A 26025-nucleotide genomic window follows, 5' to 3' on the forward strand; every position below is an offset into this window, starting at 1 on the left:
TGCAAGCAAACCCCTTGCCCTGCTTCTGACTTCCCAGTATGCTCTTTGTCACTGATTGCCTTTCTGTGACCCCATCCAACCTTTGCTTCAATCTCGGGATCCATTGCTGAACCCTGCTGGTCATGTCTAGTAGTGGCTGTAGCATTGCATACAGTGGAATTACTGGTACTAGAGAGCTGCCAGCCTCTCGCTACCCAGCAACTTTCAGGGATGGAATGGCTCTTGCTTAGGGACCTAATTAAATTGAATGCCCAAAGTAATTTTCCAGGAAGGTACACTTCTTTCATAGAGAAGAGACACAGAGCTCTCACCTCTGCTCCAATAGATAGGTGTAATTCACTTTGCACTCATTAAGTTCCTGCCTACATTTCTAAGTATTGTAATAATACCTGTGGCTTAAAACACGTTAGTGTTGTCTTCAAAAGGCATTCAGAGACAGATCAGATTTTTATTGAGAATGTCTTCCCAATTGTAATTCAGAATAATTATCAATCAGTAAATAAAATGAGATGTCTATATACAAAAAAAAACATGTTTGAGAAACTATTTTCACAAAGCTTGTTTAATGTGTTTACACTGGCTGAAATTAGGTATATGAGAAAAGAGACTGAAGAAACCAATTCCAAATACTTGCCCATTTAAATCAGGACACTGAAACGGATTCAGTCACTTAAAGCACTCTGATGATAAACTATTGGTTCAGTGTCCATTGGTGTGTGTAAAAATGAGGGACATTGAGGCATTCATTTTCCATAACATTTTTATTTGATAAGGATGACCCATTAGATTGAAACAAGAATTTTCAGGCTTTTGTATGTTCTGTAAAATTCATTAGTAACTCTAACTGTTTTTTTAATGAAATTTGAAAGCTTTGGCTTTCTAATCAATGTAGATAAACTATAGATGGTCATCAACGCTAGAATTCAGTTCAAAGCATTTTATTTTCACTTGAATTATCAAATTTAAGTGTAATACTGCGAAATAAGACAAATGTCTGTTTGAGTTGAAAGTAGTTAACTACATGTTTGATAGCAATTGATTAGGTTTTCCATAATCAGATTAAATTTGACTAAATATGAGACAGTTTTGTAAAACATTGCTATTTCCATGCAACAGATCTAATCTGATCATTTCATTCAGCCAGTAAAGGGTTCAACGGTTAATATTTCACACTCTAGCCACCCAATACAAAAAGCTCCCATTTTTGTTACAAGCTACTTTCAAATTATGCTCTGATTCAGTTAAGATCAACCATTTTTTAGAAATCTTAAAATCATAAAACAGTAGAAGCTGCTAATGTCATAATAGCAGAAATGAGCCAAAGTCAATTGAGAAAGAGTTAAAAATGAAGCCTGCACAACATATTGAAACTATTCAAGCCTTCTCAAAAAGTTCAAGGTACTCTAATGACATTCAAGCAAAAAACATGTTAAACATACAAGACAACACCACTGCCATTTTAAGATATTACCATTTGGGGAAATTACCATTTGGGGTTTTGTACAAAGACCAATGTTTTGAAGTTCATGGCATTCTTGACTGTCACTAAGGCTAATAAAAGATGGCGAGCCTGACTCCTCCATTTAGTAAACTAGCACAATGTTTACGACAATTGCACTAGTGATAAATGGCATTTAAATCCTGGTAAAGGGAAAGTTATTAGCTAAGTAAACTTAGATAAATGAGCAAGACTATACTCTTATCTTAAGCATAATTATTTCCATTATACAGAGAAGCAGGAGAAAGGGATGATGTACAAGGGCAATTCAGATTAATTGGAGTTAGGTTTCACTTTCGCTGACTTGGTAGATTGCCATATGTTATAGAAGGTGCCCAATTATCACTGCCATTGATTATAAGGGGCAAAAAAAAGAATGAAGTTCTATAACAGACAGCGGAGCCACTCTGCTACTTTACTTGCCCAAGTGTTCAGGTAGAAACACCCCTCACCATGTCAACCAGGTCACCATCACCAACACTTGACAAACTTTCACAGCCATACTTAAGATCGAACCCCAAAAAATGCACATTTGATGTGAGGAAAGATTATACTTTTTGGTTCACTAAAATGTACATCATGTTAATTGGTAAAAACTTTGAAAGGTTACCCTGTAAACAGTGCGTATATATGAAACACTAAACTGCACCACAGCAGCTTGAATTACAGTTGACATGTGACTGTAGAAAGTTATTAAAATACTTTAGAACCTCAATACTTTTGCAATCAATGTATGTCTTACATTGCTTTAGACTGTCTGACTCCTGTGGTAGTACAAAGGAAATTACACATTACTTTCAATATCACTATCATGCTTTCAAATGAACCACAAATACAACTTTACGTAGTCACAACAATGAAACAACAGTTGTCTCAATGCTTGTTACACACTTCCCAATTAAGTCAAATATTAATATAAATTAACGGGTTTTTTTACAATACAAAAAACTGTACCTCTGAATTATCGGCAGATCAAAAAGTTTTCAAATGCATCATTTATCAGCTAAAGGCAGTGACTTCATGACCATCTTTGCAGCAAATACTGTACTGCACACAGCTGCTTGTGAGAATATATCTGAGCCTCGGATGACAAAACCTGCAGCAATATTAGGGCTCTGAGATTATCATTTTAATCAGGTTGTTCTGGTTGAAGTTCAGCCCAGAGTTGTTATGTTCGAACGGCCACCAGGGGGTGCACTGATACGCTGGGTGGGACGACGAGGAATGTGATCATCGGCCTGCGTCCCTATAATGGATGAAAAAGCAAATTCAGTGTCACAGAGGAGTGATGATTTTAATACTGTTGTGTTAAACCATTTATATGAAAGTTAATCTATTTTAAAGAGGTCATAAGATATAAATTAAGAGAGATCAGTCTCAAACTAGTACTGATTAAATTTAAAATGGTATATTTTCCCATGTAATTCCAATATGCCCAGTCTTTCCATTGTTGCATTCATTTTCTCCAGAAGGTGTAATGCCTCCACTCTGCCAGGAGAGGACACTTACGAGCATTCTTCAGCTGAGCATAAAGGGAACCACAAAGAAAGAAGGAATTTCATTTGTTTATATAGTTTCTTTCTTGTCCTTAAGACATTCTACAGTGCTTCATAGCCAGTGAGATCCTTTTGAAACGTAAAACAGGAAAGGACAGGAGCCAATTCACACACAGTAGGGTCACATAAAAAGCAATGTGCTCAATGACCAGCAACTCTGTTTCAGGGGTAGAAGTGGATGGATAAATACTAGCCAGCCCACCCGCTCTGGTCTCCTCTGAGCGCTACTGTTTTACAATCACCTCAATGGGAAGTTGGGCTTTATTTACTGAGGAGAAAGTAAGGTCTGCAGATGCTGGAGATCAAAGTTGAAACTTTATTGCTGGAACAGCACAGCAGGTCAGGCAGCATCCAGGGAACAGGAGATTCGACGTTTCGGGCACAGGCCCTTCTTCAGGAATGATTCCTGAAGAAGGGCCTGTGCCCGGAGCGTCGAATCTCCTGTTCCCTGGATGCTGCCTGACCTGCTGTGCTGTTCCAGCAATAAAGTTTCAACTTTATTTACTGACCCACATTGAATGTTCTTATTGTGAGGTCACTTTGGTAATTGCTTCAAGTATATTACTCCTTTGGGCTGGACATCACCACATCATCACCAAATGTCAGATCAGTTGGCAATAAAGGTTCTGTCACATGCTGTCCGTGAAACATGTTGAGTGAAGTATTTGATGACATCAAAATGCATTCATTACCTAAAACATCATAGTCGTACAGCATGGAAATGGACACTTTGGTCGAACCAGTCCATGTTAAACATAATCCCAAACTAAACTAGTCCCAACTGCCAGCTCCTGGCCCATAGCTCTTCAAACCTTTCCTATTCATCTTGACAAGTCTGTTTTAACATTCTTTTACAATTTTGATCATATTTTGCATTTTCAACAGTATGATAATGACGGATGGATGAAGCCATAGAATGTATATTTTCAAATGCATTCCAGTAACATAGAACATAGAACATTACAGCGCAGTACAGGCCCTTCGGCCCTCGATGTTGCACTGCTTTCATACTAATCTGAAGCCCATCCCACCTATGCTATTCCATGTACGTCCATTTGCCTGTCCAATTCAACTTGCTTACTTAAGAGGCCATGTTACTGAATTTCATTTGAATCTGCGAACAGTGCAGGAGATTTGTGCAGGAGATCAAATTTGAGAATTAAAGTTGTACCTTAACCATTTGTTTAGAAATTAATGGCAAACACTTTATTACCAGCTAGAGTGAATCCAGATTGGTGAAGGTTTCGTGGTGGTTGAATCGGTTGTTTAGCTGGAGACATCCTAGCTGATGGAATGGGTGTCATAGCTCTTGGAACCACAGTGACATCCTGGACGGGACCATCATAAATCCCCCTGGGAACACCTCGGATTTCAGCCAACTGCAAAAATGGAAGTGATCTTTGATACTGCTCTGCTAATCTCTAACTAATACGACACTTTACAAACACAACACCACATCAGACAATTTTTAAAGGCAAAATCCCGGAGGCTTTTCAGTGTAACCAACAATTCAGATTTCCATTCTAGCATTTAATTAGAAAGTGACTCACTATTCAAGAAAACTCAGTTAATAGTCATCCTGCAGCATGTGAGTAACATTTTGCTGATAACTACTCACTTTTAAAGGGAATGTGTTCGAAATTTGTGTGCAAGCAGATTTAGAATTAATCTCCATTGTTTATTCATTTAGTCATAAGGAAAAAGATGTCAGATTATCCAAATTAATGTGCAGAAGAGGTATTTACAAGATTAATAGCTATTGCAGTTACCATGCAAACTAATATATGGAAATATTGGTGGTCACCAAACCAGATACATTATCTCAGTAATTGTTAGCCATGTTCCTTGGCTTTGCAGAAATGTGCACTCTCAGAATTATAAAGTGATTGCACCTAGGCTGAAAAGATTGATCAGTAGACAGGCAGGAGTCTGGAAGAACAAAACAAGCCAGGCAGAATCAGGAGGTGGAGAAGTTGGCTTCTGCAGCTTCTGGTGCTGCCTGGCTTGCTGTGTTCTTCCATCCTCCTGCCTGTCAACTTTGGATTGTAGCATCTGCAGTTTTTTTTTTGTCTCTATCTGAGAAGATTGATCAGCAATCTCCAAACTAAAGCATGAGATCAGTGGTATACTATATTCTACAAACAAATGAAGTGTAAAATTGGCAGATCTGAAAATTTATGGAAGAAGAATTCTTTCACTGAATTAAATTTTAACTTGAACTAAAATACCCAAATCAGAATCAAAATCAAAGAAAAAAAATATGACAGTTCTAAGTAATGGGGAACTGTATTTATCCTGTCCACTGAGTATAGAACATGTACAAAATGAAATGTAAAATAATTATGCTATTGAGTATTTTTGGATAGATCTTAAAAGGGAATGATTTAATCCCTCCTTATTGAATATTTGATAGTTAATCCAGGTTTCTGGACTATTATGACAGTATCATAGCAATACACTCTCATACCCAAAATAATCCAATGTGCAGAGGTTTTACTTGAGCCAATTGTAGAGCTATCCATTCCAAGCATATATTTGTAATTAACCGTCCTCACATGGCAATACTTTTGCAGAATGATTAAACACGTACCTTGCTTCTTGCTTTTATTCTTTTGTAAACATAGTCTGGGAATGTCTTCTTGGGAATGAAGCGCCCTGAGCCCTCTGTGGCATGAATGGTCCCATACTCGAGTACAATTTTACCTTGACTTACAACAACAGAAGGAGCACCACGGCATTCCATTCCTTCGAATATGTTGTATTCGATTGCCTAAGAGATACAATTCATAAGTGAAGCAAAACCCATCACATTGTAGCCCAAGTGAAACTGCGACTAAACTCCCTATCGCTGCACAAAATTTTTTTTTTCATTTATTTGTAGATTCGGGGTGCTTCTGGCAAGTTCCCATCTCTAATAGGTCTTGAGAAGGTGGAGGTGAATTGCAATCGCTGAAGGGTGCACTCTTAACTTTCAAAGCCAAACCACTCCCTTCTGAACAAAAGAACGGCAATCAATTCCTGCAGCAAAACAGCATGTCCACTAGCTCTGCAACTGCAAAAAGACACAGCAAGTAGTACCTCCTGACAATTGAATGCTGATGTCTTTAAAGAGCACTGCTGGAGTTCTCTCATGCAGTCAAACACAAACTTAGCTTGTGTGTGTGTGTTAAATGGACAGATGGGGTGCCAAATCAGTCTAACTTGCTGACTTGTTACAGTCCATGCTGTCTACATGCATCCACAAAACACACACGTGAGCAAACTTCAATACATTGCAGTTGGCGAAACAGTGAAAAAAATAGGAAGCAGAGACCATGCCATTTTCTCATCAGCCAATTCCCCAACAGCACTGAGACCAGTGGTCCCAGAGAGCCAGATTTTAAAGAGATTCTACCAAGTCGATGACCTTCGGTCAGTTGGGTGTGTTTTCAGCATTTCTGTATTAATTTCAGATTTCCAGTCTTTTGATTCTTTTCTCTTTGTTGTAATTACTGACTGCAGAGGTAGAATACAAATTTCCCTGAGCTTAACGTGAGTTGTATTTTGCTATTCTTGGTGTACCACCCTGAACAATTTTCAAAAAACTGCTCTCAAAGCAATCTAAATGATATACTGACAGGAAATAAATCTTGTATCCAAATGCCATGCCTGAAGGTCTAACAGATATACTCAAATCATCAGGTGAGGAAACTTTCTTCCCAACATATGTACTGAATTCACCTCCTTAAATTGTATCTCTGAGTTCATAGATAGCACAGCAATTAAAGGCAGCGAAAGAGTACTACATCTACGTTATCACATGGCCCAGTGAGAGAAGAACATCCTCAAATATGCATTAATTGTCATGTCAGGAAATGTACTTTCATTTTCCTGGCTTATGCTTTTGATAACACATTGGGTATCATTTTCTGACATCCAATGAACGCATGTCATATTCATTAGTTTTAAGATACAAATTCTGTTGGAAGTGGACAAACATTGGCCAGTGAAGGTGACCTTTTTGTCATTTGGAGGTGGATAAGGATTACCTGACATGTCAAAATAAGTCTGGAAAGTCACTGAAATGTTGAAGGACAATGGGCGATAGATCTTGATTTGAAGGCAATAAAAATGTGAAACTACCTGTGAATTTGCACTTCCACTACTTGGCTATTAACCAAAGCTCAAATTCAATGGTTCCACATCTCCCCTGCCCCAGAGTCACTTTCTGCAAACTTGAAATTTAACTAAGAGAAGTGTGGAGAAATCAATGTATCACAAGCAGGTGTGAACAGCCAACATCCATCATTCACTGCCTGGCAATTGTTTCTAATGTTAAGTCGTGTGTGGACAATGGAGGTAACGATTGTGTGGTCACATGATCCAAACTCAACTCAGAAAGCAAATACTATAACCCCAAGAACCAGCCATAGACAAGTTAGTCTGAAGACCAACAGGACTCATGAAAGACGTTAACTCAAGCAAGGTGACAGAACCCTGCTTAACAATCAGTCAACCAAGACTGTGAGACAGGAGCTAATTTGTCCCCATCTGCAAAAAATGTTTTTCTTGCTTTTTCTACCAAGACTCGGCAACAACTTTGGATGACACCCAGAGACTTCCAAATTCTATTTATCTTTAAAGAATCACTTGAGAAGACCCCACTCATCCTGCATTAAGTCCAACTTAAATAACTAATTTAATGTCATAATGCATTTTCTTGTTATTCCATTAAAAGTTTCATTAGTAATAACGTAAATATTTTGTTGCATTTACATTCTGGGTATGAGTAAATGTCTATCTTTTCTTCTCGCTTGAACACCCTAAAGAATGTTGCATGCTTATTATTAAAGTTCACAACAGGCAAATGGAGTTCAATAACACTGCTTCCAAAAATATACATCATGTTGCAAAAACTGAAAAGTGAGGCAGAAAGGGAAAAGTTATGCTCTTCACACCCAAACAGTGAAACTAATCCCAAACTTCAGGAGAAACACATATTCTTAGATGAGGAAACTGAAAGCACATAGTAGTCGTCAGATTGCCAAAGTGCCAAGAAGCAACACTCTCATTATATTTGAAGCATATAAATGGGGTTTTGGGTTCAATACCCTCAGTTGTCACAGATATTAACCTCCTACTGAAATACACTGCACAGTCAAATTTCTGAATTGATCCTGGATTTGCAATAGCACTTTCGTTCTGAAGAGGAAACCATTTTATACCAAAAGAAAAGCAGGAATAAAACCAGACATTAGAAACCATCAACTGGCAAGTTGAATGTGTTTATAGATGTTGTAAGAAAATGTTATTTTAAGACCTTGTTAATGAATAACTCGCAGCAATGGCTAAGGCAGTCAGCAATTGGGCTTGTCAATAGGTTGAATTCCAATGATGAACAAATTACGAATTCCAATGATTTATAATTATCTGGAAGTTATACCCAGTAAATACAGGATTAATTAGGAAAGAATTAGAATTACCAGATTGTGTGTCTTTGCTGAAATGATTTTGACAGCCTCTGGATCCCAGATCACCAAATCAGCATCAGAACCAACAGCGATTCGTCCCTTTCTTGGGTACAGATTGAAGATCTTTGCAGCATTGGTACTTGTAACTGCTACAAATTCGTTCTCATTCATTTTTCCTGTAGCCTAGAATATAAAAAAATTCAAATAAATCACAGAGGTTATGTTGTTTGAATGTGAGTCTCCAGTTATTTGGTATGTGGCGTTTTCTTTATACATTCCTGGTGAAATATGTCCAGGTGACTGCTGAATAGAGACCAGTTTCAATTTGTGGTCATTTAAAAATCTTCTTTTCTTGGAGTACTGCACAGGAGGAATTATTTTCCAGTTAAACAATGGGAAAACCAAAGTCTTTGTCTTTGGTCCCCACTTTTAAATCCATTGCCTAACCATTGTCTTCAGCCTTCTCCCCGGTGACTGCCTGAGACTAAACCAAGCATTCTGCAATCTTGGTGTCATATCTGACTGCCAAGATCAGCTTCTGAACACATATCCATTTCACCACCAAGATCACTCAGTATCCCTTCTGTAACATTGCCAAATTCCACCTGTGCCTCAGCTAATCTACTGCTGAAAGTCTCCAGCATGCCTGTGCAACCTTTAGATTTGAGTATTTCAATGCTCAATCTTTGATCCTTCACAAATGTGAGTTTATTGAAAACCATGCTGCTTGTAGCCTGAACTGCACCAACTCCTGATCACCCAACGCTGACTTATATTGACTTCCAGTCAGATAATCTCCTCAATGAGATATCATTGCTTTCAAATTCCTTTATCGAATCATCCTCCTTATCTCAGTAACATCCGTCCAGTCTGATAGCCCTCTAAAATCCTTCTGCACTTTTCCAGATCTACAACATGAGCATTCTCAGTTCTTAAGCAGACCACTGTTAATGGGTCTCGCCTTCAGTTTCCTAAGCTTATAGCTCAGGGATTCTCTCTGATTTCTTTACTCTTTTCTTCTCCAATAATGCAGCTTAAATTGCACTTCTTTGATCAAGCTTTTGGTCACAAGTCCTATTATTTGCTTATTTGGCTCAGTGACAAATTAGGTCTGATTCTTGCTCCTGTGTGGTAACTTGGGATGCTTTGTCATATGAATGGTGCTACATGAATAAAATTCATTGTTATTGTATTTGCATGTTTAAATTGTTCTAACAGTTGTGAAGGCAAGGGAATCTCAGAGGTACTGTGTCAACAGATTAGACTCAGTGGAAATTCCAGGGATGGGAATTTTGCATGTTAGCCATGGTCTATAAATTTTCACTAATCTACCCTTGCAAGGCAGAGTAGAGCATCCAAGGTACCAAGTGAAACAAAGGATTCTTTTTAAAAACTCTTTTGATTTTTATGGAATGCCCCACTCCAAATATCAGGTTACTCTAGCAAGGTTTTAAGGACATTAATGGGCCCCAAAGGGAATTTCCCCAGGTCTCAAATGCCTGAGTCATCCTCCATGGGTGTAAAGAAGGAATTTTATCAGAAATGTCAAGGATTACTCCTCAGTAAACCTCCTTGATAAAGGACATGCATATGGAAAATCTGACCATCAACCACTCTTGCCTCACTTTCTCTCTTCCCAGAAATTTTGGATCTCTGTGTAGGTCATTTCAGAATACCATTATATTTGGAGTACTTTGGTGTTCAGCTACCGATAAGCAATAATGTATTGCCATTAACAATATTTCTTAAAAAAAAGTTCAACAGCACATGAGTCTGCAGCAACTACTTTGATAAGATTAACATACCACAGCCTTATCCCAAATAATTGTCATCCTTTCTTCAATACCATTAACTCCCTCCGGGATCAGTCTGAAGTCATCTTTTCCGACTGCTTTCTGTGCAGTAGTGAAGGCACAGTGAGCACTGCCAGTAACCTGCAGATCCCCACTGTATTTAGGAAATAAATCAGACCCATATTATCATGTGTCAGAATGAACAGAATCAATTCAGCACCGTGATTCCAAAGGAACCTTTGTACTTCTTGTAATCAACTCCAATAACATAAAATAGGTTACAATTTCACTACAGTGACTGCCCAAAGGAAATTCTCTTACTTCTTCCCAATGAGTTTCTGTCATTAACGCTTATCCAATAAACAATTAAAGCACAGATTGTAGTTTTTCACTCATCACAAACTTTACAATTTGTCCATTATTATCTTCTACTGTACGATCAGCATTTCTAAGATACTATATCAGAAATATTCGTGAATGGTGATTCAGTCTACATATTCATACCAGGAGAGGAGAGAATTTAGGTAATCAGGGGTAGACGTATCAACGCTGAGTGGAGGAGAAGTGACAAAGGCTGCAGCTTTAGCCCAGTTTTTACTCCAGTAGTGGGATCCGTCAGTCCCAAGACTTGCTGTGACAGGCTCTCCATACACGACTGCACCTGTCAAACCATACAAAGAACTGACTTGTACCATGACCAAATTGGGTCCATTAGGTCATAATTCTCAAGTCACAATGGTTTAACTTAAACAGCTTATTGAAAAAAAAATCTTTTAATGAGACAGTAATCAAACAAAGCATAAGCAAATATTTAGGTAAAAGTGAATTTCTTTGAACATTCTAAAAACACACATTTAAATGACTACTGTAGACACTGTGGAGGTGAACAGTTCAGGTAATCCTGCTAACAAGGCAACTTGCCCACCATCAGGTAGAACATCATTCTCCCTCCTCAATTGCCTCAAATGTACTAGTCAAGAACAATGTCCTGTAGCATTGTGAATACCACAGATCATCCCAGATATATTGCTTTCCTTATGAGCATATCAGTGGGCGGCACGGTGGCACAGTGGTTAGCACTGTTGCCTCACAGCGCCAGAGACCTGGTTTAATTCCCGCCTCAGGCGACTGTCTGTGTGGAATTTGCACATTCTTCCCCTGTCTGCGTGGGTTTCCTCCAGGTGCTCCGGTTTCCTCCCACAATCCAAAAATGTATAGGTTAGGCGAATTTGCCATGCTAAATTGCGCGTAGAGTTAGGGTGAAGGGGTAAATGTAGGGGAATGGGTCTGGGTGGGTTGCGGGTTGGTGTGGACTTGTTGGGCCGAATGGCCTGTTTCCACACTGTAAGTAATCTAATCTTAAAAAAAATGTTCTTCCAGCAGAATTACTTCAAAACTCCAAATTATAATCTTGGAAGGAGCTATGTTTTAAGAAAAATGTAATTGTTTTTAATGAAACATTACGTTTTAAATCACAGAACAGTTAAAGATAATCAAAAGTTTGGGCTTTTCTTGGAAGCAAAGCTAAACCCAAATTAGATTGTGGGACACTAATCAAAGTTGGTGAGTAAAGGTTGGTTTTAACTTATTTTTCTAATCAACATGTTACACCTCTGGAGCAGGTGCACTTGAAGCCGGCCTCCTGGTCCAAGGGTAGGGAAACCACCCCAAAGAGGGCCCCAAAACTTGGCATGAATTATGACTATCAGAATTACTTCTTACAACCTTTAATTAAAGTGATAAATCACAGGAATTCAGAAAGCAGTAAACCTGAGAAATAGTCTAATCGATCTGAAATTGTCTTCAGACCAGTGGTGTCCTCAGAATGGAATTCCAGCAAAAAAATGGTATTAAAATAGAATAGGTCCTTGTAATATTTACTTTCTGTCCAAATAGCTGTGGGGTCGGAGCCAGAGCCATGAACAAGCACCAGGTGCCGGGGTCAGTGAGAAGCTCTGCCTACTCTCTGGAAGTTTGGCATGTAAACAGTGAATCATGGTGTTTCAACCAAATCACCTACTCTAAGCTCCAGCAGACACAAACCCAGTTTATCCAACTTTTACTCATTCAACAACCCACCCATTCCAGGTAGACCTTCTGTAAACTGCTTCATAAAATAAGGAGAGCAATATCCCAGATGTGGTCTCACTGGTGTTCGGTAAAACTGCAAGATAACCTCCTTACTTTTGTATTTGACTTCCCTCACCATAAACAAGAACATTTTATTAGCTTTTCTACTTACTTGCAATATGTGCACCTTGCAGTTAGGACACCCAGATCCCGCGGCATCCTGAGTTTTGCAATCTCTCACCATTTAGATAACATACTTATTTTTTATTCTTCCTGCCGAAATGGACAACTTCACATTTTCCCACATTATGCTCCATGTGCCGGATTTTTGCCCATCATTAAAATATTGATATCCTGACACAGCCTCTTTACATCCTCTTCACAACTTACTTGTTCAGCAACTGTACTTTCAGTTCCTTCATCCAAGTCATTCATATAAATTATTAAAGTGTGAGGCTCAGCACTGATCCCTGTGGCTCATTACATCTTGTCAAGCAGAAACATAATTAGTTGTTTACCTTTCTTCCGAGCTTGTGCAATGATATCTGCAGCACTCTTGCTCATCACTTTGGTGATATACAGAGGGCAGTTGGCTTGACTTGCAATGGTTATTGCACGATACACTGCTTCAGCCTCAACCTTAAAGAAATGTTTTGATTAGGTTTAAACTTAAGTGAAAAATGTCTGCACCATGCCCTCCTACCACCTATATGACAAGCAGTTATAAGTAGCGCCAACCTTTTTTTCTAGATTTTCCACTATTTCAGAGTTCATTAGAAAGAATAAGCACACTTCCCATTTACAGCTCTCTCATCAGTACAATTTTAAAGATGTCCACATATGCAAATATTATCTTTTTCTTTGTTTAAGAATTTTGAATATACAGCAATCATTTGAACACTGAGAATGTCAATGATTAGATTCCAAACAAAGTCAAATATGTGTGCTCTAATACATAGACATTCCAAAGATAAGGTATGGATCTGAAAACACACTAAATATGCTTTGTTTTTAATAATATTGCATTGCTATCTGATATTAATAGAGAAACTAATTTTGTTTATCATTTTCAGTGTTTGTTTTTATTTTAAGCTTCTTTAAAGTTCTCCATGTGCACTCCTAGACAAAATGATAGGTCACTTGCTCCCAACCTATTGGCAGTACTCTGTGGTCTCAAGTAAAGAGATCCTTGATTTCCTTTCAGCAGCTTTTGGTCACCATCCTACTGCCCTTTTGGAAAACCAACTGTCAGCTTTCAACACAGGGATGATTCCAAAAACAAATTTGTAAATCCAGATATGTAAACTTGAAATGATAAGCCACATCTCACACTTCACCACCCAGGTTGGCAGGTGGCAGGGAGTGGTGGTGAGATGCAAAAAATAAGTGCAATGGTAGGAGTGCCTACAAGGAGCTGGGTGGTATTGGATGGCCTGTCCACCATTGGGCTCATGGGATCAATTAACAATCACTTAAGAGACTTTTCTTGCTGCACTGGTATTTTACCAGTGGATGGAGTAGGCCTCAAATCACACATAACCTGGTGCACTGACTATAGTCTTGGGGTAAAGAGGGTCCTTCCTGATTGGGGACTCCGTACTGCACAAGGATGCGTATAATGGGAAAGGCCCTCTCCCATAATCAGTCACCTCTCTTTGAAGCCTACTTGACAGGCTGTAGTTAATTCACAGTCAAAACATGTGGCACTGGAAAAGCACAGCAGGTCAGGCAGCACCCAAGGAGCAGGAGATTAGGGCATATACCTGAAACATTGACTCTCCTGTTCCTCAGATGCTGCCTGACCCACTGTGCTCTTCCAGCGTCACACTTTTCGACTCTGACTCTCCAATAACTGCAGTCTTCACTTTTTCCTTGTGGATAATTCATCCCAATTACCTGCTTCTCTGGCCTCCAGGTGTGGTAAAAGTCGTGACCTCAGGTGAAAAGTAGCATGATAACTGTAAAATCAGGTTGTGGCTCACCTATCCCATCCTTGATGCTCCCAGAGCATGGTCACCATTTCCGTATTCAATTCTAAACGCTTCCTGAATTAGAAAACACAATCTCCTGATACAATCACTTCAAAATGTGACAGAAAATTGTGTTACCTCTTCTGGCCGACTAAGAACATGTCCCTCTGGTCCAGTAATTCCGAGCTCAAGCATCCGTTTCTGCTCCTGAAGAAAGATAGAAGTTTTAAATTTACAAACAGCAGTGCTTTAGTGCTGCGAAAGAACTGATGATCTTGGCAGACTTTCATTTATTCATGGTAAAGCTACAGAAAAATTGCAAGAGTGGTTCCAGGATTGAGGAAAATTAGGTGTGCACATAGATTAGAAAATTTAGCATTATTGATTTCAAAACAACATGTTTGTGCATTCTGCTAATGATTGCAATGTAATGGAAATGTAAGTGCATCCACTTCAACCTCTTCACTAAGAATTGTAAGGTTCTGAAACCAAATACTGTGTGATTGCTGAGTTCTGCTAAGCCATGTCAAATGTGTGCATGGGGACTAAGGAGGAAGGCATAGGAAATTAAGGAACAGTTATGAGGTACTGTATTGATCGTCATATTCTAAATTTACCTCCTGAATGATATCTCCATTCTCGGCATGCACTTGTGCTACAGCACCCAGATCTCGGATGATGCTGAAAATTTCATATATCTGTCACAGAAAACAGACATTGATATTGTAGGGAGCATCCTTAGCCAAATAGTTAGTGCTAATGGTTTAATTATCTCTGAAGCATTACCTGTGAGTCGCTGCACTGATATTGGTCTTTGTAGGCCATGAATACGAGAAATGAATTTATACCTAGATGAAGATAAAATAGTGAAAATGCCATACAGAAGTTATAAGTTGCAATAAGCATTTGATTTCAATATTTCATCACTGAAAACATTTTCACATGATTTCAATATTTCATCACTGAAAACATTTTCACATCCATTACTCGGGTTGGATTTTCAAATTAGTGCAGGATTTGTAGTAATTCCAAAATTGCAGTCACAGAGGTTGTCTCAAGATCCTGACTCTTCTGAGACAATTTGAAATAATCAAATGCTACTTGAGAGATGAGAACACTTACCACAATTAAGGGCTCATTTAGCTCCTTTGGAAACTTGCCAGCATGATGGGGATTGTGATTTTTAAAGGTTTCTTTGCCAAATCTGAACAGTCTCGAGCACATTCATGCCCAGTTGCTGGATTCACTTCAGGACATGAGAATATTTTGTTTCATTTGTGGAGAACTGAAGCTTCATGGGCCAAGTTGTGTTGTTTTGATCGCTGTACTTTCACATTGCGTTCATGGGTGTTGAGCTCACCTCCTGCCCAATTATATTGGGGGCTGCACGGTGGCACAGTGGTTAGCACTGCTGCCTCACAGCGCCAGAGACCCAGGTTCAATTCCCGCCTCAGGCGACTGACTGTGTGGAGTTTGCACGTTCTCCCCGTGTCTGCGTGGGTTTCCTCCGGGTGCTCCAGTTTCCTCCCACAGTCCAAAGATGTGCAGGTCAGGTGAATTGGCCATGCTAAATTGCCCATAGTGTTAGGTAAGGGGTACATGTAGGGGTATGGGTGGGTTGCGCTTCGGCAGGGCGGTGTGGACTTGTTGGGCCGAAGGGCCTGTTTCCACACTGTAAGTAATCTAATCTAATTTAATCTATATTCAGAGATAGTATTGCAAGAATAACACAGTTCAGACATTGGAAAAGAGAAAAATTAATCAGTCCAGAATGAAAGTACATCTATGAGTTCTAATGGTGCATTTAAATGCCGTTTCAGGACAATCAGATTAGTCTCCATTCTGGAAGTGGTTAAAAATGTTGAAATTGCTTCACCAATGGTGTGCAATTTCAATACCTTAGGGGCAGTCGACAGGGCTGTCCCTTAGTACCATTGCTTTTTACATTGGTGATTGAACCGCTGGCAGAGGCAATATGTAGGGATCCCAACATTATCTGCTCCAGAAGTGTGGACAAAGTCTCATAAGATTGCATTGTATGCAGATAATGTTCCTGTCTTTTTATTGAACCCAACAGTTTTGGTATAATGCATTAATTTGTTTGGTGGCTTTTCGGATTACAAGATCAACTTTACAAAATCGGAGGCCACGCCCATGGGAGGTCTCCCAAAAATGCCTGGTCTTAAGGACAAATCTCGATTTTCCTTTAGATGGTCACAGGAGGGCTTTCTCTACTTAGGTATATTCATTACTTCTGTCTTTGATCTGCCTTTTAAAACCAATTCTGCCCATTTATTCGACAAAATCAAACAAGACCTTCGAAGGTGGGAGGTGCTTCTGATCTCTTGGTTAGGTCGGTTAGCCCTCATTAAAATGAACATTCTGCCCTGTCTGCTGTATCCTCTGCGAATTCTTCCTCTGCTCTTTCCTAAACAAGCATTTAGAAGACTGATTGGCTGGTTCAGTTCCTTTATCTGGCATCAAAAGCGACCCTTCGTTAAACTGACTAAACTGCAGCTACCCCACAGATTGGGAGGAGTGGACCACCCAAATATTAAAAACTATCAAAAAAGCTTGTTGCTATCTTACATGAATGACTGGGCCCGGGAGGTCCTGCTTTCATTATGGTTGGATATCAAAGCTTCTCAGGCAATATGCCCCCTTACTAGCTTGCTGTTCTTGGACAGTTAAGGAATATTGCCATAGCCCAGTATTAATTAATACTGTTAAGGTGTGGAGGGCAATGCATCAGAGTGAGGGTAATATTGCCAAAACATCATTTTTTATGCCCATAGGTGGTATGCCAGCTTTTCAGCCAGGGACGATGGACTCGGGGTTTAAATTATGGGCAGCTAAGGGCGTGTCTTGCCTCAGTGACTTATTCAAGGGGGACATACTGATGTCCTTTGACAAGTTGGTTCAGAAATACGAGTTGCCCAGTAGGGGCCTCTTTCATTTCTTTCAAATTAGAAATGTTATACAAAAAGAGACCATGCTTCTAACTGATCCTTATAGATCTGACACAGAGAAGAGGGTGCTGAGTACTGAGATCAGCAATATCTATCACCTATTGAGAGAGGGTCCCTCGGTCTATAAGGTATTGGACAGGGAGCTGGACGCTGAGATCCCTTTTGAAGTATGGGAGGGTATCTAGGAAAATGCAAGGAGGATCTCAATTTGCAACAAGACCTATGCCTTCCAACTGAAAATGTCCACAGGGTCCACTTGGCTCCAGACCCACCTGTCAAAATTTAAAGTGGGAGTATCTTCAATGTGTCCTAAATGCAAAATGAGTATAGGTACTCTTACTTATTGTCTATGGACCTGCCACAGACCATGGGCATACTGGAGCACTGCAGTAGGTGAAATAGAGAAGGTCTTGGGGACGGAGGTGAGACGGACCAGTACCTCTTCTTCTTGGTCTTGTTAACCCACTTCCATTTGATCCACACAAAAAAAAGCTTTTCAGCATCCTCACTTTATGTGCAAGGAAGAACATTCTATTAGGGTGTGCCTGAAAACCCCCTGGGGCTGTCGGGCTGGCATATGCTAGTCATAGAACACAGCCCTTTGGACTTTCTTACAAGTATGGTGCACCATATAACTGAGAATTTTTATAAGACATGGCGGCCCTTTTTGAACTACTTGGGTACAGATTTGTGTGCCATACTAATAAGGGCCTTTATATACAAAGAACAAAGAATATAGAAAATTTACAGCCCAGGAACAGGCCCTTCGGTCTCCAAGCCTGAGCTGATCCAAATCTACTGTCTAAACCTGTAACCCAATTCCTAAGCATCTGTATCCCTCTGCTCTCACCTACTCATGCATCTGTCCAGACACATCTTAAATAAATCTACTATGCCTGCCTCGACTATCTCTGCTGGCAACACGTTCCAGACACCCACCATCCTCTGTGTAAAGTACTTGCCGCATGTATCCCCCTTAAACTTTTCATCTCTCACTTTGAAAGCGTGACCTCTCATTATTGAATCCTTCACCCTGGGAAAAGGCTTATCGCTATCTACCCTGTCTATATCCTTCATGACTTTATAGACCTCAATCAGGTCCCCCCTCAATCTCTTTTTTTCTAATGAAAGCAAACCTAACTTACTCAACCTCTCTTCATAGCTAGCACCTTCCATACCAGGCAACATCTTTGTAAATCTTCTCTGCACTCTCACCAAAGCGTCCACATCCGTTTGATAATTAGCGACCAGAACTGTACACAGTATTCTAAATGCGGCCAAACCAACAATTTTACCATGATCTGCCAGCTCTTATACTCAATCCCCCGTCCGATGAAGGTAAGCATACTATATGCCTTCTTGACCACTTTATCCACTTGTGCAGCAACCTTCAGGGTACAATGGACCTGCACTCCCAGGTCTCTCTGCTCATCAACTTTTCTCAAGGCTCTTCCATTCACTGTATAATTTGCTGCTCTAGAATTAGACTTGCCAAAATGTTTCACCTCACATTTGCCTGGATTGAACTCCATCTGCCACTTTTCCACCCAACTCTCCAGTCTATCTATATTCTCCTGTGTTCTTTGACAGTTCCTTAATGCTTTCTGCTACTCCACCAATCTTTGTGTCATCTGCAAACTTGCTGATCATACCAACAGTGCTCTCTTCCAGATCATTATGTATACCACAAACAACAGTGGCCCCAGCACTGATCCCTGCGGAACACCACTGGCCACCTTTCTCCATTTCGAGAAACTCCCTTTAACTACCACTCTGTGTCTCCTGTTGCTCAATCAGTTCTTTATCCACCTAGCTAGAACACCCTGTACACCATGTGACTTCACTTTCTCTAATGGTTTACCATTGGAAACCTTATCAAACATCTTACTAAAGCTATGATGATTCTGTTTAATGAATCTGATATCCAGAGAGAGGGAACTACAAACACATGAATACGTACAAATTTATGCTCTATTACTATGTTTTATTGAGCTGTATTATTATTATTATTATTATGACTGTCATTTTTTTTGGTTAGTTCCGAGCTATTATTTATTTATTTATATAATTTGTGGGTTTCTTTGTATTGTTTTGTTCTGTATTTGTAGTGATATTTTAAAAATTATTATTTTTTCTTTAATAAATATACATATTCTTTAAAAACTTGCAATTTACCTTTGTCCTTGACCAAGGTTTCCATCTCTTCACGCAGAGCCTCATGCCAACGTGTAATATCTATATGCAAAGAGTAGTCACAACAGGATTTGCTGTCGGCCCATTCTCTCCACTGCTCATAGGCAGAAATCAGGCTTGATCCAGGTTCAGGTTCAGAAAGAACATGATCCACTACATTAGACAGCAAAGATATAAACATATGCAGTTAATTTAAATTACTGTGTATGCTGTGTCTTAATCATGTAATTTCTCATACGAAATAGCCTCATTATCTTTTCCTGTGACTCAGTGTTTCTCAATGCAAGACCTATTCTGTCATTGGATTTGGATTGTCTGTAACATGAACATCTATACAGTTCTGGCTATTATTTTTCTGACCAGCTTATGTAGTCTAATTCCGTTCAATTCAAATATTGTGTTCGTGGAGAGACTTCCTTGTGAAGTTCAGCAGTAGAGTGGATGCATACAGTCTAACCAGCTTTGTCCTAAAAGGATCCTGATTTGTATATTGAAAGCAGTCTTGCATCTGAAATAGGCAGACATTTTAGCCAAGTAGAAATGGATTGAGCCAAGTAGAAATTGAGCCAAGTCTCAAAAAACTGCAGTCGTTTCACCCATTATTAATGTAATAGCAACTCAATTCAATCTATTCCAATATTGGTGGCACAGTGGCTTAATGGTTGGCACTGCTGCCTCACAGCAGCAGGGACCTGGGTTTGATTCCAGCCTTGGGCGACTCTCTGTGTGGAGTTTGCACATTCTCTCTGCGTCTGTGTGGGTTTCCTCCCACAATCCAAAGATGTGCAGGTTAGGTGAATTGGCCATGCTAAATTGTCCATAGTGTTAGGTGCATTAGTGAGGGGGAAATGGGTCTTGGTGGGTTATTCTTTGGAGGGTCAGTGTGGACTTGTTGGGCTGAAAGGCCTGTTTCCACGCTGTAGGGAACCTAATCTAATTACTGTGAGATGTTGATGCTGATTTTGCAAGTTAAAATTGATCTCTTGAGGCTTGGATCAATTGTTAGGCAAGCAATTTCAACAAGGCATCACTGTGCTATCACATCCTCTTTAAATACATGGTGCATTTTTCTTTCCCATTTCTTGTATTGTAACTCATCAACTGTTTGTCATCTATGAAAATATTAATAACACTATTAGACTAAATAATTTAAACCAACAGATGAAAATAAGATTCTTCAATGTATTATTTTTAGTTTTCTTTATATGTCATTTTTTGAATCAATTGCAGTGAGTAGAAAATTATTTGTTTCATACTTATCATTGTGGTTCCCCCAGCCAGTGCAGCTTTTGTTCCTTGGTAGAAGTCATCAGCAGCGGTCATGCCCATGCATGGCATTTGCAGATGAGTGTGGACGTCTATTCCACCAGGTATTACCATCTGTCCATTGGCTTCAATTGTCTTTACACCTCCAGGGACAATCAGATTATCTCCAAGTTGTCTAAGAAGTCATTATTCAAACTGTTAGGCTTTTGACCAGGCTGTACCAAAAGGAGCATTCATTTGTCTTAAGTGTGGCCTTTTACAAACCAAATTTGATTTACAACACCAAGTCTTCATCCTTTCTAGCTTTCTATTAACTGCTTAAATATCTGCTCCTATGACTTAGAAGATAAAGTATCAATTTCAATTATTTCCTTCTTTGTCTTTTTCTTTCATTTTTCCCCTAAACTTTGTCACATTCATCCCTCCCAAAATCGTACTGTTAAAACTGTACTAAATTGTTCAACCTAATGTATGAATGGAACAGTAAATAATCCTCTTTCTCTCCTAACAACCAATGAGTTCTGTGACTCACCGAGTAAGCTAAGCTCAAATCAATGCAGAACTGAAATGAAAACACAGCCACAAGAACTCCAGGGCCAAAGAAACTTTACCATTATATTGTCTGACAGGTCAGGATCAAACCTGATTTGCATGAATTCATGCTTTTTACTGTACATTGTCAGGAAAAACAATTTTTAATTTACTTAGCAGTAGATATTGGGGACAAAAAAATTGTTTCTGGGGTGGATACACCCCTGGAGAGGAGCTCCTTTTACCCATCTTCCTGACCCTGTCCTATTTTCCTGGGCTGGCCCTATCAGCTTTACTGGACAGGCACCCAGATGAACTTCTGCTGTATTAAAGGAACCTGGTGTTATTTTATACTTGGGATTTTAATTATTGCAGTGATTTAAGGCATCAATGCAGTGTAGTTTCTTCACAATACAACGGGTTAGCCACTGCTTTGCCAGCATTGTTAGTAAAACAGATACATAATCACCACAAGAGACTTTCTAATGTTTTCTTTTAGGTCTCAGATAATGCCATGTCTTTTTAAAGGTGTGGGCAGGAATGGAGAAGAGAGACACAAATGACCTGTCCCTCCAAATAGCTACTTAGTGGTTTTTCTGTCACTATTTCAGGGTTATCACCACGCCTTCCTGACAGCCTTCAATGGAAGGTGAGAAGGGGCAGGAAAGGCGAACAGATTCCCAGGCTCAGTCTCTGAACTGTCATCTACACAAAGTGGGTTGCTGACCAAATTTGAGTGCGGGCAGGAGACATCAAGATTCTTGGAAGTGCTAACAAGAGTGAGGATGTGGCTTTAGGCCTCCTTATCCCAACTGCTGAGATTTTTAATTTTGGTTCATACAGCAGAAGAAATTCTAGTCATAAGTCACTGCTGCCTTTGATTTTCCATTGGCATAACTTTAAAAACGAAGAACAGTACAGCACAGGAACAGGCCTTTTGGCCCAACAAGACTACATCTTTTGCCTCTACGTGGTCTGTATCCCTCTATTCCTTGTCTATTCGTGTATCTATCAAGATGCCTCTTAAACGTTGCCATTATATCTGCCTCCACCATCTCCTCTGGCAGCGCATCCCAGACACTTATCAGCCTCTGTGAAAAAAAGTTGCCTGTCACAACTCTATTTTAGCTTAAATCTATGTCCACTAGTAATTGACATTTCTTCCCTGGGAAAAGATTCTGACTATCCATTTTATCCATGCCTCAGAAGTTTACAAAATTATATCAGGTCGCACCTCATCCTTCAACATTCAAGTGAAAATAATGTCCAATCTCTCCTCCCAGCTAATATCCTCCAAACGAGCAACATCCTGTTTCTTTACCCTCCCCAAAGCCTCTACGTCCTTCTACTAGTGTGGCCACCAGAACTGTACACAATATTCCAAATGTGGCCTCACTAAAGTTCTACACAGCTGCAACAAAACTTGCCAATTTTTATACTCTGCGCCCCAACTGCTGAAAGCAAGCATGCTCTTTGACTTCTTGACCACTTTATCCACTTGCGTTGCCAATCTCCAGGAACTGTGGACATGTGCACCTCGATCTCTTCATATGTTGATGCTACTAAGGGTTCTGCAACTTACTGTATACTTCCTTCCTGCATTAGACCTTCCAAAATGCATCACCTCACGTTTGACAGATTAAACTTCACCTGCCATTTCTCTGCCCGTCTCCACCCTATCTACATCCTGCTGTATGAAATGGCAATCCTCTTCACTATCTGCAGCTCCCCAATCTTGGTGTTGTCTGCAAACTTTCTGATCAGGCCACCTACATTCTCCATCAAATCATTTATATATATCGATCACAAACAAAAGGGTTTGTTGACACCACTGGTCACAGATCTCCAATCTGAAAAACACCCTCCCACTGCTATTCGCAGCCAGTTCTATATCCACAGTACCAACTCACTTATGATCCCATGTGACTTCATCTTCTGTATCAGCATGTCTTGAGGAACGTTGTCAAAGACCTTGCTAAAATCCATATAGACAACATCTACTACCATGCCCTCATCAAACATCTTTGTCACTTGCTCAAAAAACTCAATCAAGTTTGTGAGACCTTCATTGCACAAAGCCATGCTGTCTATCACTAATAAGCCCATATTTTTCCAAATGTGAATAAATCCTATCCCTGAGAATCTTCTCTAATAATTCCCCTACAATTGACGTAAGGCTCACTGGCCTGTAATTTCCTGGATTATCCCTGTTGCCCTTCTTAAACAAAGGAACAAAAGTGTCTCTTCTCCATTCTTCTGCAACCTCCTCTGTGACCACACGGGATGCAAAGACTTCGTACAAGACCCCAGCAATTTTCTCACCCGCCTCCCTCAGCATCCTGAGATAGATCCAATCAGGTCCTGGGGACTTGTCTACCGTAAAGCTTGTAAAAACACCCAACATCTCGTTTTTTATGCTGACAAGTCCCATAAAATCAACATACCCCTTCCGAAAATCACAATTCACCATGTCATCCTCCTTTGTAAATACTGATGCAAAGTATTCGTTAAGGACCTCACCTACTTCCTCAGGCTCAATGCATAAATTCCCTCCTTTGTGCTTGAGTGGACCTGCCCTTTTGCTTGTTACCTTCTTGCTCCTTATATACGTATAAAAAGTCTTGGGATTTTCCTTAATCTTGTTTGCAAAAGACATTTCATGGACGCTTTAATTCTGGTGATGCTTTAATTTCATTGTTACTTAATTTAAAATAAATGAGCTAACAATGGTATTCAGTAGAACTGACTGAAAAGAAGGGCTTACAAGTTTTAATAACATATATTTCTCATCATGTCAAATCGGAGGTAAAATGCATTGAAACGACTAATATTCTTGACACTGGAGTTCAAGAAGTTTGCAACATTAGAGCTTGGAGCATAAACAACATGTGCAATTATGTACAATCTAATGACCAAATAGAGGACGTACTTAAGGTGGGAAGGTTTTGGTGAAGAAAAGCAATGCGTATTATGGAAGTCCTAACTTAGTCCTACATGACTAATGAAACACTCCAAAGGAAGCATCTGGCTCTCCTGCAATGCAGCAACTAAAGTGACAAAGTACAAAGTCTCACTGCTGCAATTCTTTTAATGCCAAGATGTGTAAATCACACTGCCAAAATCTCAGGGGAAAGAATGTAAGACGAGACAAGCATGTTATTATAGTCATGGAGACAAAGCAAGATAAAGAAAGAGGTCTTTTAAACACAATGATAACCCATTAATCGTAACAGTCAGTTGTGGAAAATGACATGCCATGAAAGTCACTCCTCATTTTTATGAAGTAGAGAGTAGTAAAAAGAATGGTGAAAATATTTTGAAAAATAAAAGCAGCAAGTTGGATCTAGATTCAAAGAGAGGTACATAATGTTACAGTTCAGTTCAACAAAAGTTACTGACATCATCAACAGATGCCGTGACTTTCAATCAATTATAAACATATACACAGTGATTAACTTCAAGAGGTAGCCCCTTATCATTTGAGCACACAATTGAATTAGGATTCGGACTAAATCATTTTTATGTTGTTTGTGATTTGTGGAGTTAAAATAAAGTCCCTACTTATTGAAGTACATCTACAATAAGAGGATTCATTGTATATCTGTGTACTGATAGAAATATTTCACACTTCAAAGAAACATACTTGCAAGTACTTTTGGTAACTTGTCTTTATAGGTCTTGAAATACTTCAGTCAATTACAGTTTAACTTCAGTCATCTGCAGCTAATTTGTCCAAAATGGGCAGACAAAAGGGAATATTCTGGGTAAATGCCTAACCTCTCATTAATGCCACCCTACTGCAATGTAGCTGAGATCTAAATCCACCAGTTTGAGAAGCTGACAATATAAAACTATCAATTATTTTGTTAATGCTTTGAATTATATAGCAGTAATTCAAACACAACATAGCTTTTAAAATCTATTCAGTTATTTGACTACTGAAAGAACCTATGATTTCAAGCATTTAGCCATTCTCCATTTACATTTCTTCCTCGAATGGTATGACTTAGGATTAAAAGGTCTTTTTTGGGGGGGGAAAATGATATGTTAAAAGACAATCTAGGAATATCAAAATCCACTGATGGGACATGTTGCATTGATGGGCAGCTGAAATTCTCTACTTGCTTGTGCTATTGTAATGACTACTTTCCATTCAGGGAAAAAATGTAGGCAAAAGTGAGTACTACAGGTGCTGGAGATCAGAGTCAAGATTACAGTGGTGCTGGAAAAGCACAGCAGGTCAGGCAGCATCTGAGAAGCAGGTAAATCAATGTTTCTGGCAAGAGCTCTTCAACAGGAATGAGGCTGGGAGCCTCGGGGATGGAAAGATAAATGGAAGGGGAGTAGGGTTGGGTGGAAGGTAGCTGAGAGTGCAATAGGTGGATGGAGGTCGGGGTAAAAGTGATAGGTCGGAGAGGAGGGTGGAGGGTAGATTTGGAGTGGATAGGTGGGAAGGAAGATTGACAGGTGGGACAGGTCATGAGGGCAGTGCTGAGCTGGGAGATTGAAAGTGGGGTAAGGTAGGGGGAGGGGAAATGAGGAAACTGGTGAAGTCCACATTGATGCCATGGGGTTGAAGGGTCCCGAGGCGGAAGATGAGGTGTTCTTCCTCCAGGCGTCGGGTGGTAAATGAGTGGCGATAGAGGAGGCCTCAGACCTGCATGTCCTCGGCAGAGTGGGATGGGAGTTGAAGTGTTCAGCCATGGGGCGGTGGGGTTGATCGGTGTGG

At 39.7% G+C, this 26025-nt stretch overlaps 1 protein-coding gene across 2 annotated transcripts in view; it reads right to left on the reverse strand.

Annotated features, from left to right (window-relative positions):
- Positions 1–746: 746 nt before the first annotated feature.
- Positions 747–26025, reverse strand: part of LOC122561120 (dihydropyrimidinase-related protein 2-like) — a 37878-nt gene continuing 12599 nt past the window's right edge. For both annotated transcript variants that reach the window (XM_043712564.1, XM_043712565.1), the window contains exons 3-14: positions 20756–20940; positions 19482–19652; positions 15124–15185; positions 14955–15035; positions 14476–14544; positions 12886–13006; positions 10802–10958; positions 10310–10451; positions 8517–8687; positions 5645–5824; positions 4268–4433; positions 747–2744 (exon numbers count right to left, since the gene is read on the reverse strand). In XM_043712564.1, coding sequence (XP_043568499.1) covers positions 2653–2744; positions 4268–4433; positions 5645–5824; positions 8517–8687; positions 10310–10451; positions 10802–10958; positions 12886–13006; positions 14476–14544; positions 14955–15035; positions 15124–15185; positions 19482–19652; positions 20756–20940 — 1597 coding nt within the window. In that variant the 3' untranslated portion in view covers positions 747–2652. The remainder of the gene's footprint in view (positions 2745–4267; positions 4434–5644; positions 5825–8516; positions 8688–10309; positions 10452–10801; positions 10959–12885; positions 13007–14475; positions 14545–14954; positions 15036–15123; positions 15186–19481; positions 19653–20755; positions 20941–26025) is intronic.

The sequence above is a fragment of the Chiloscyllium plagiosum genome, chromosome 22, assembly GCF_004010195.1.
Source record: "Chiloscyllium plagiosum isolate BGI_BamShark_2017 chromosome 22, ASM401019v2, whole genome shotgun sequence".
Taxonomy (NCBI): Eukaryota; Metazoa; Chordata; class Chondrichthyes; order Orectolobiformes; family Hemiscylliidae; genus Chiloscyllium; species Chiloscyllium plagiosum.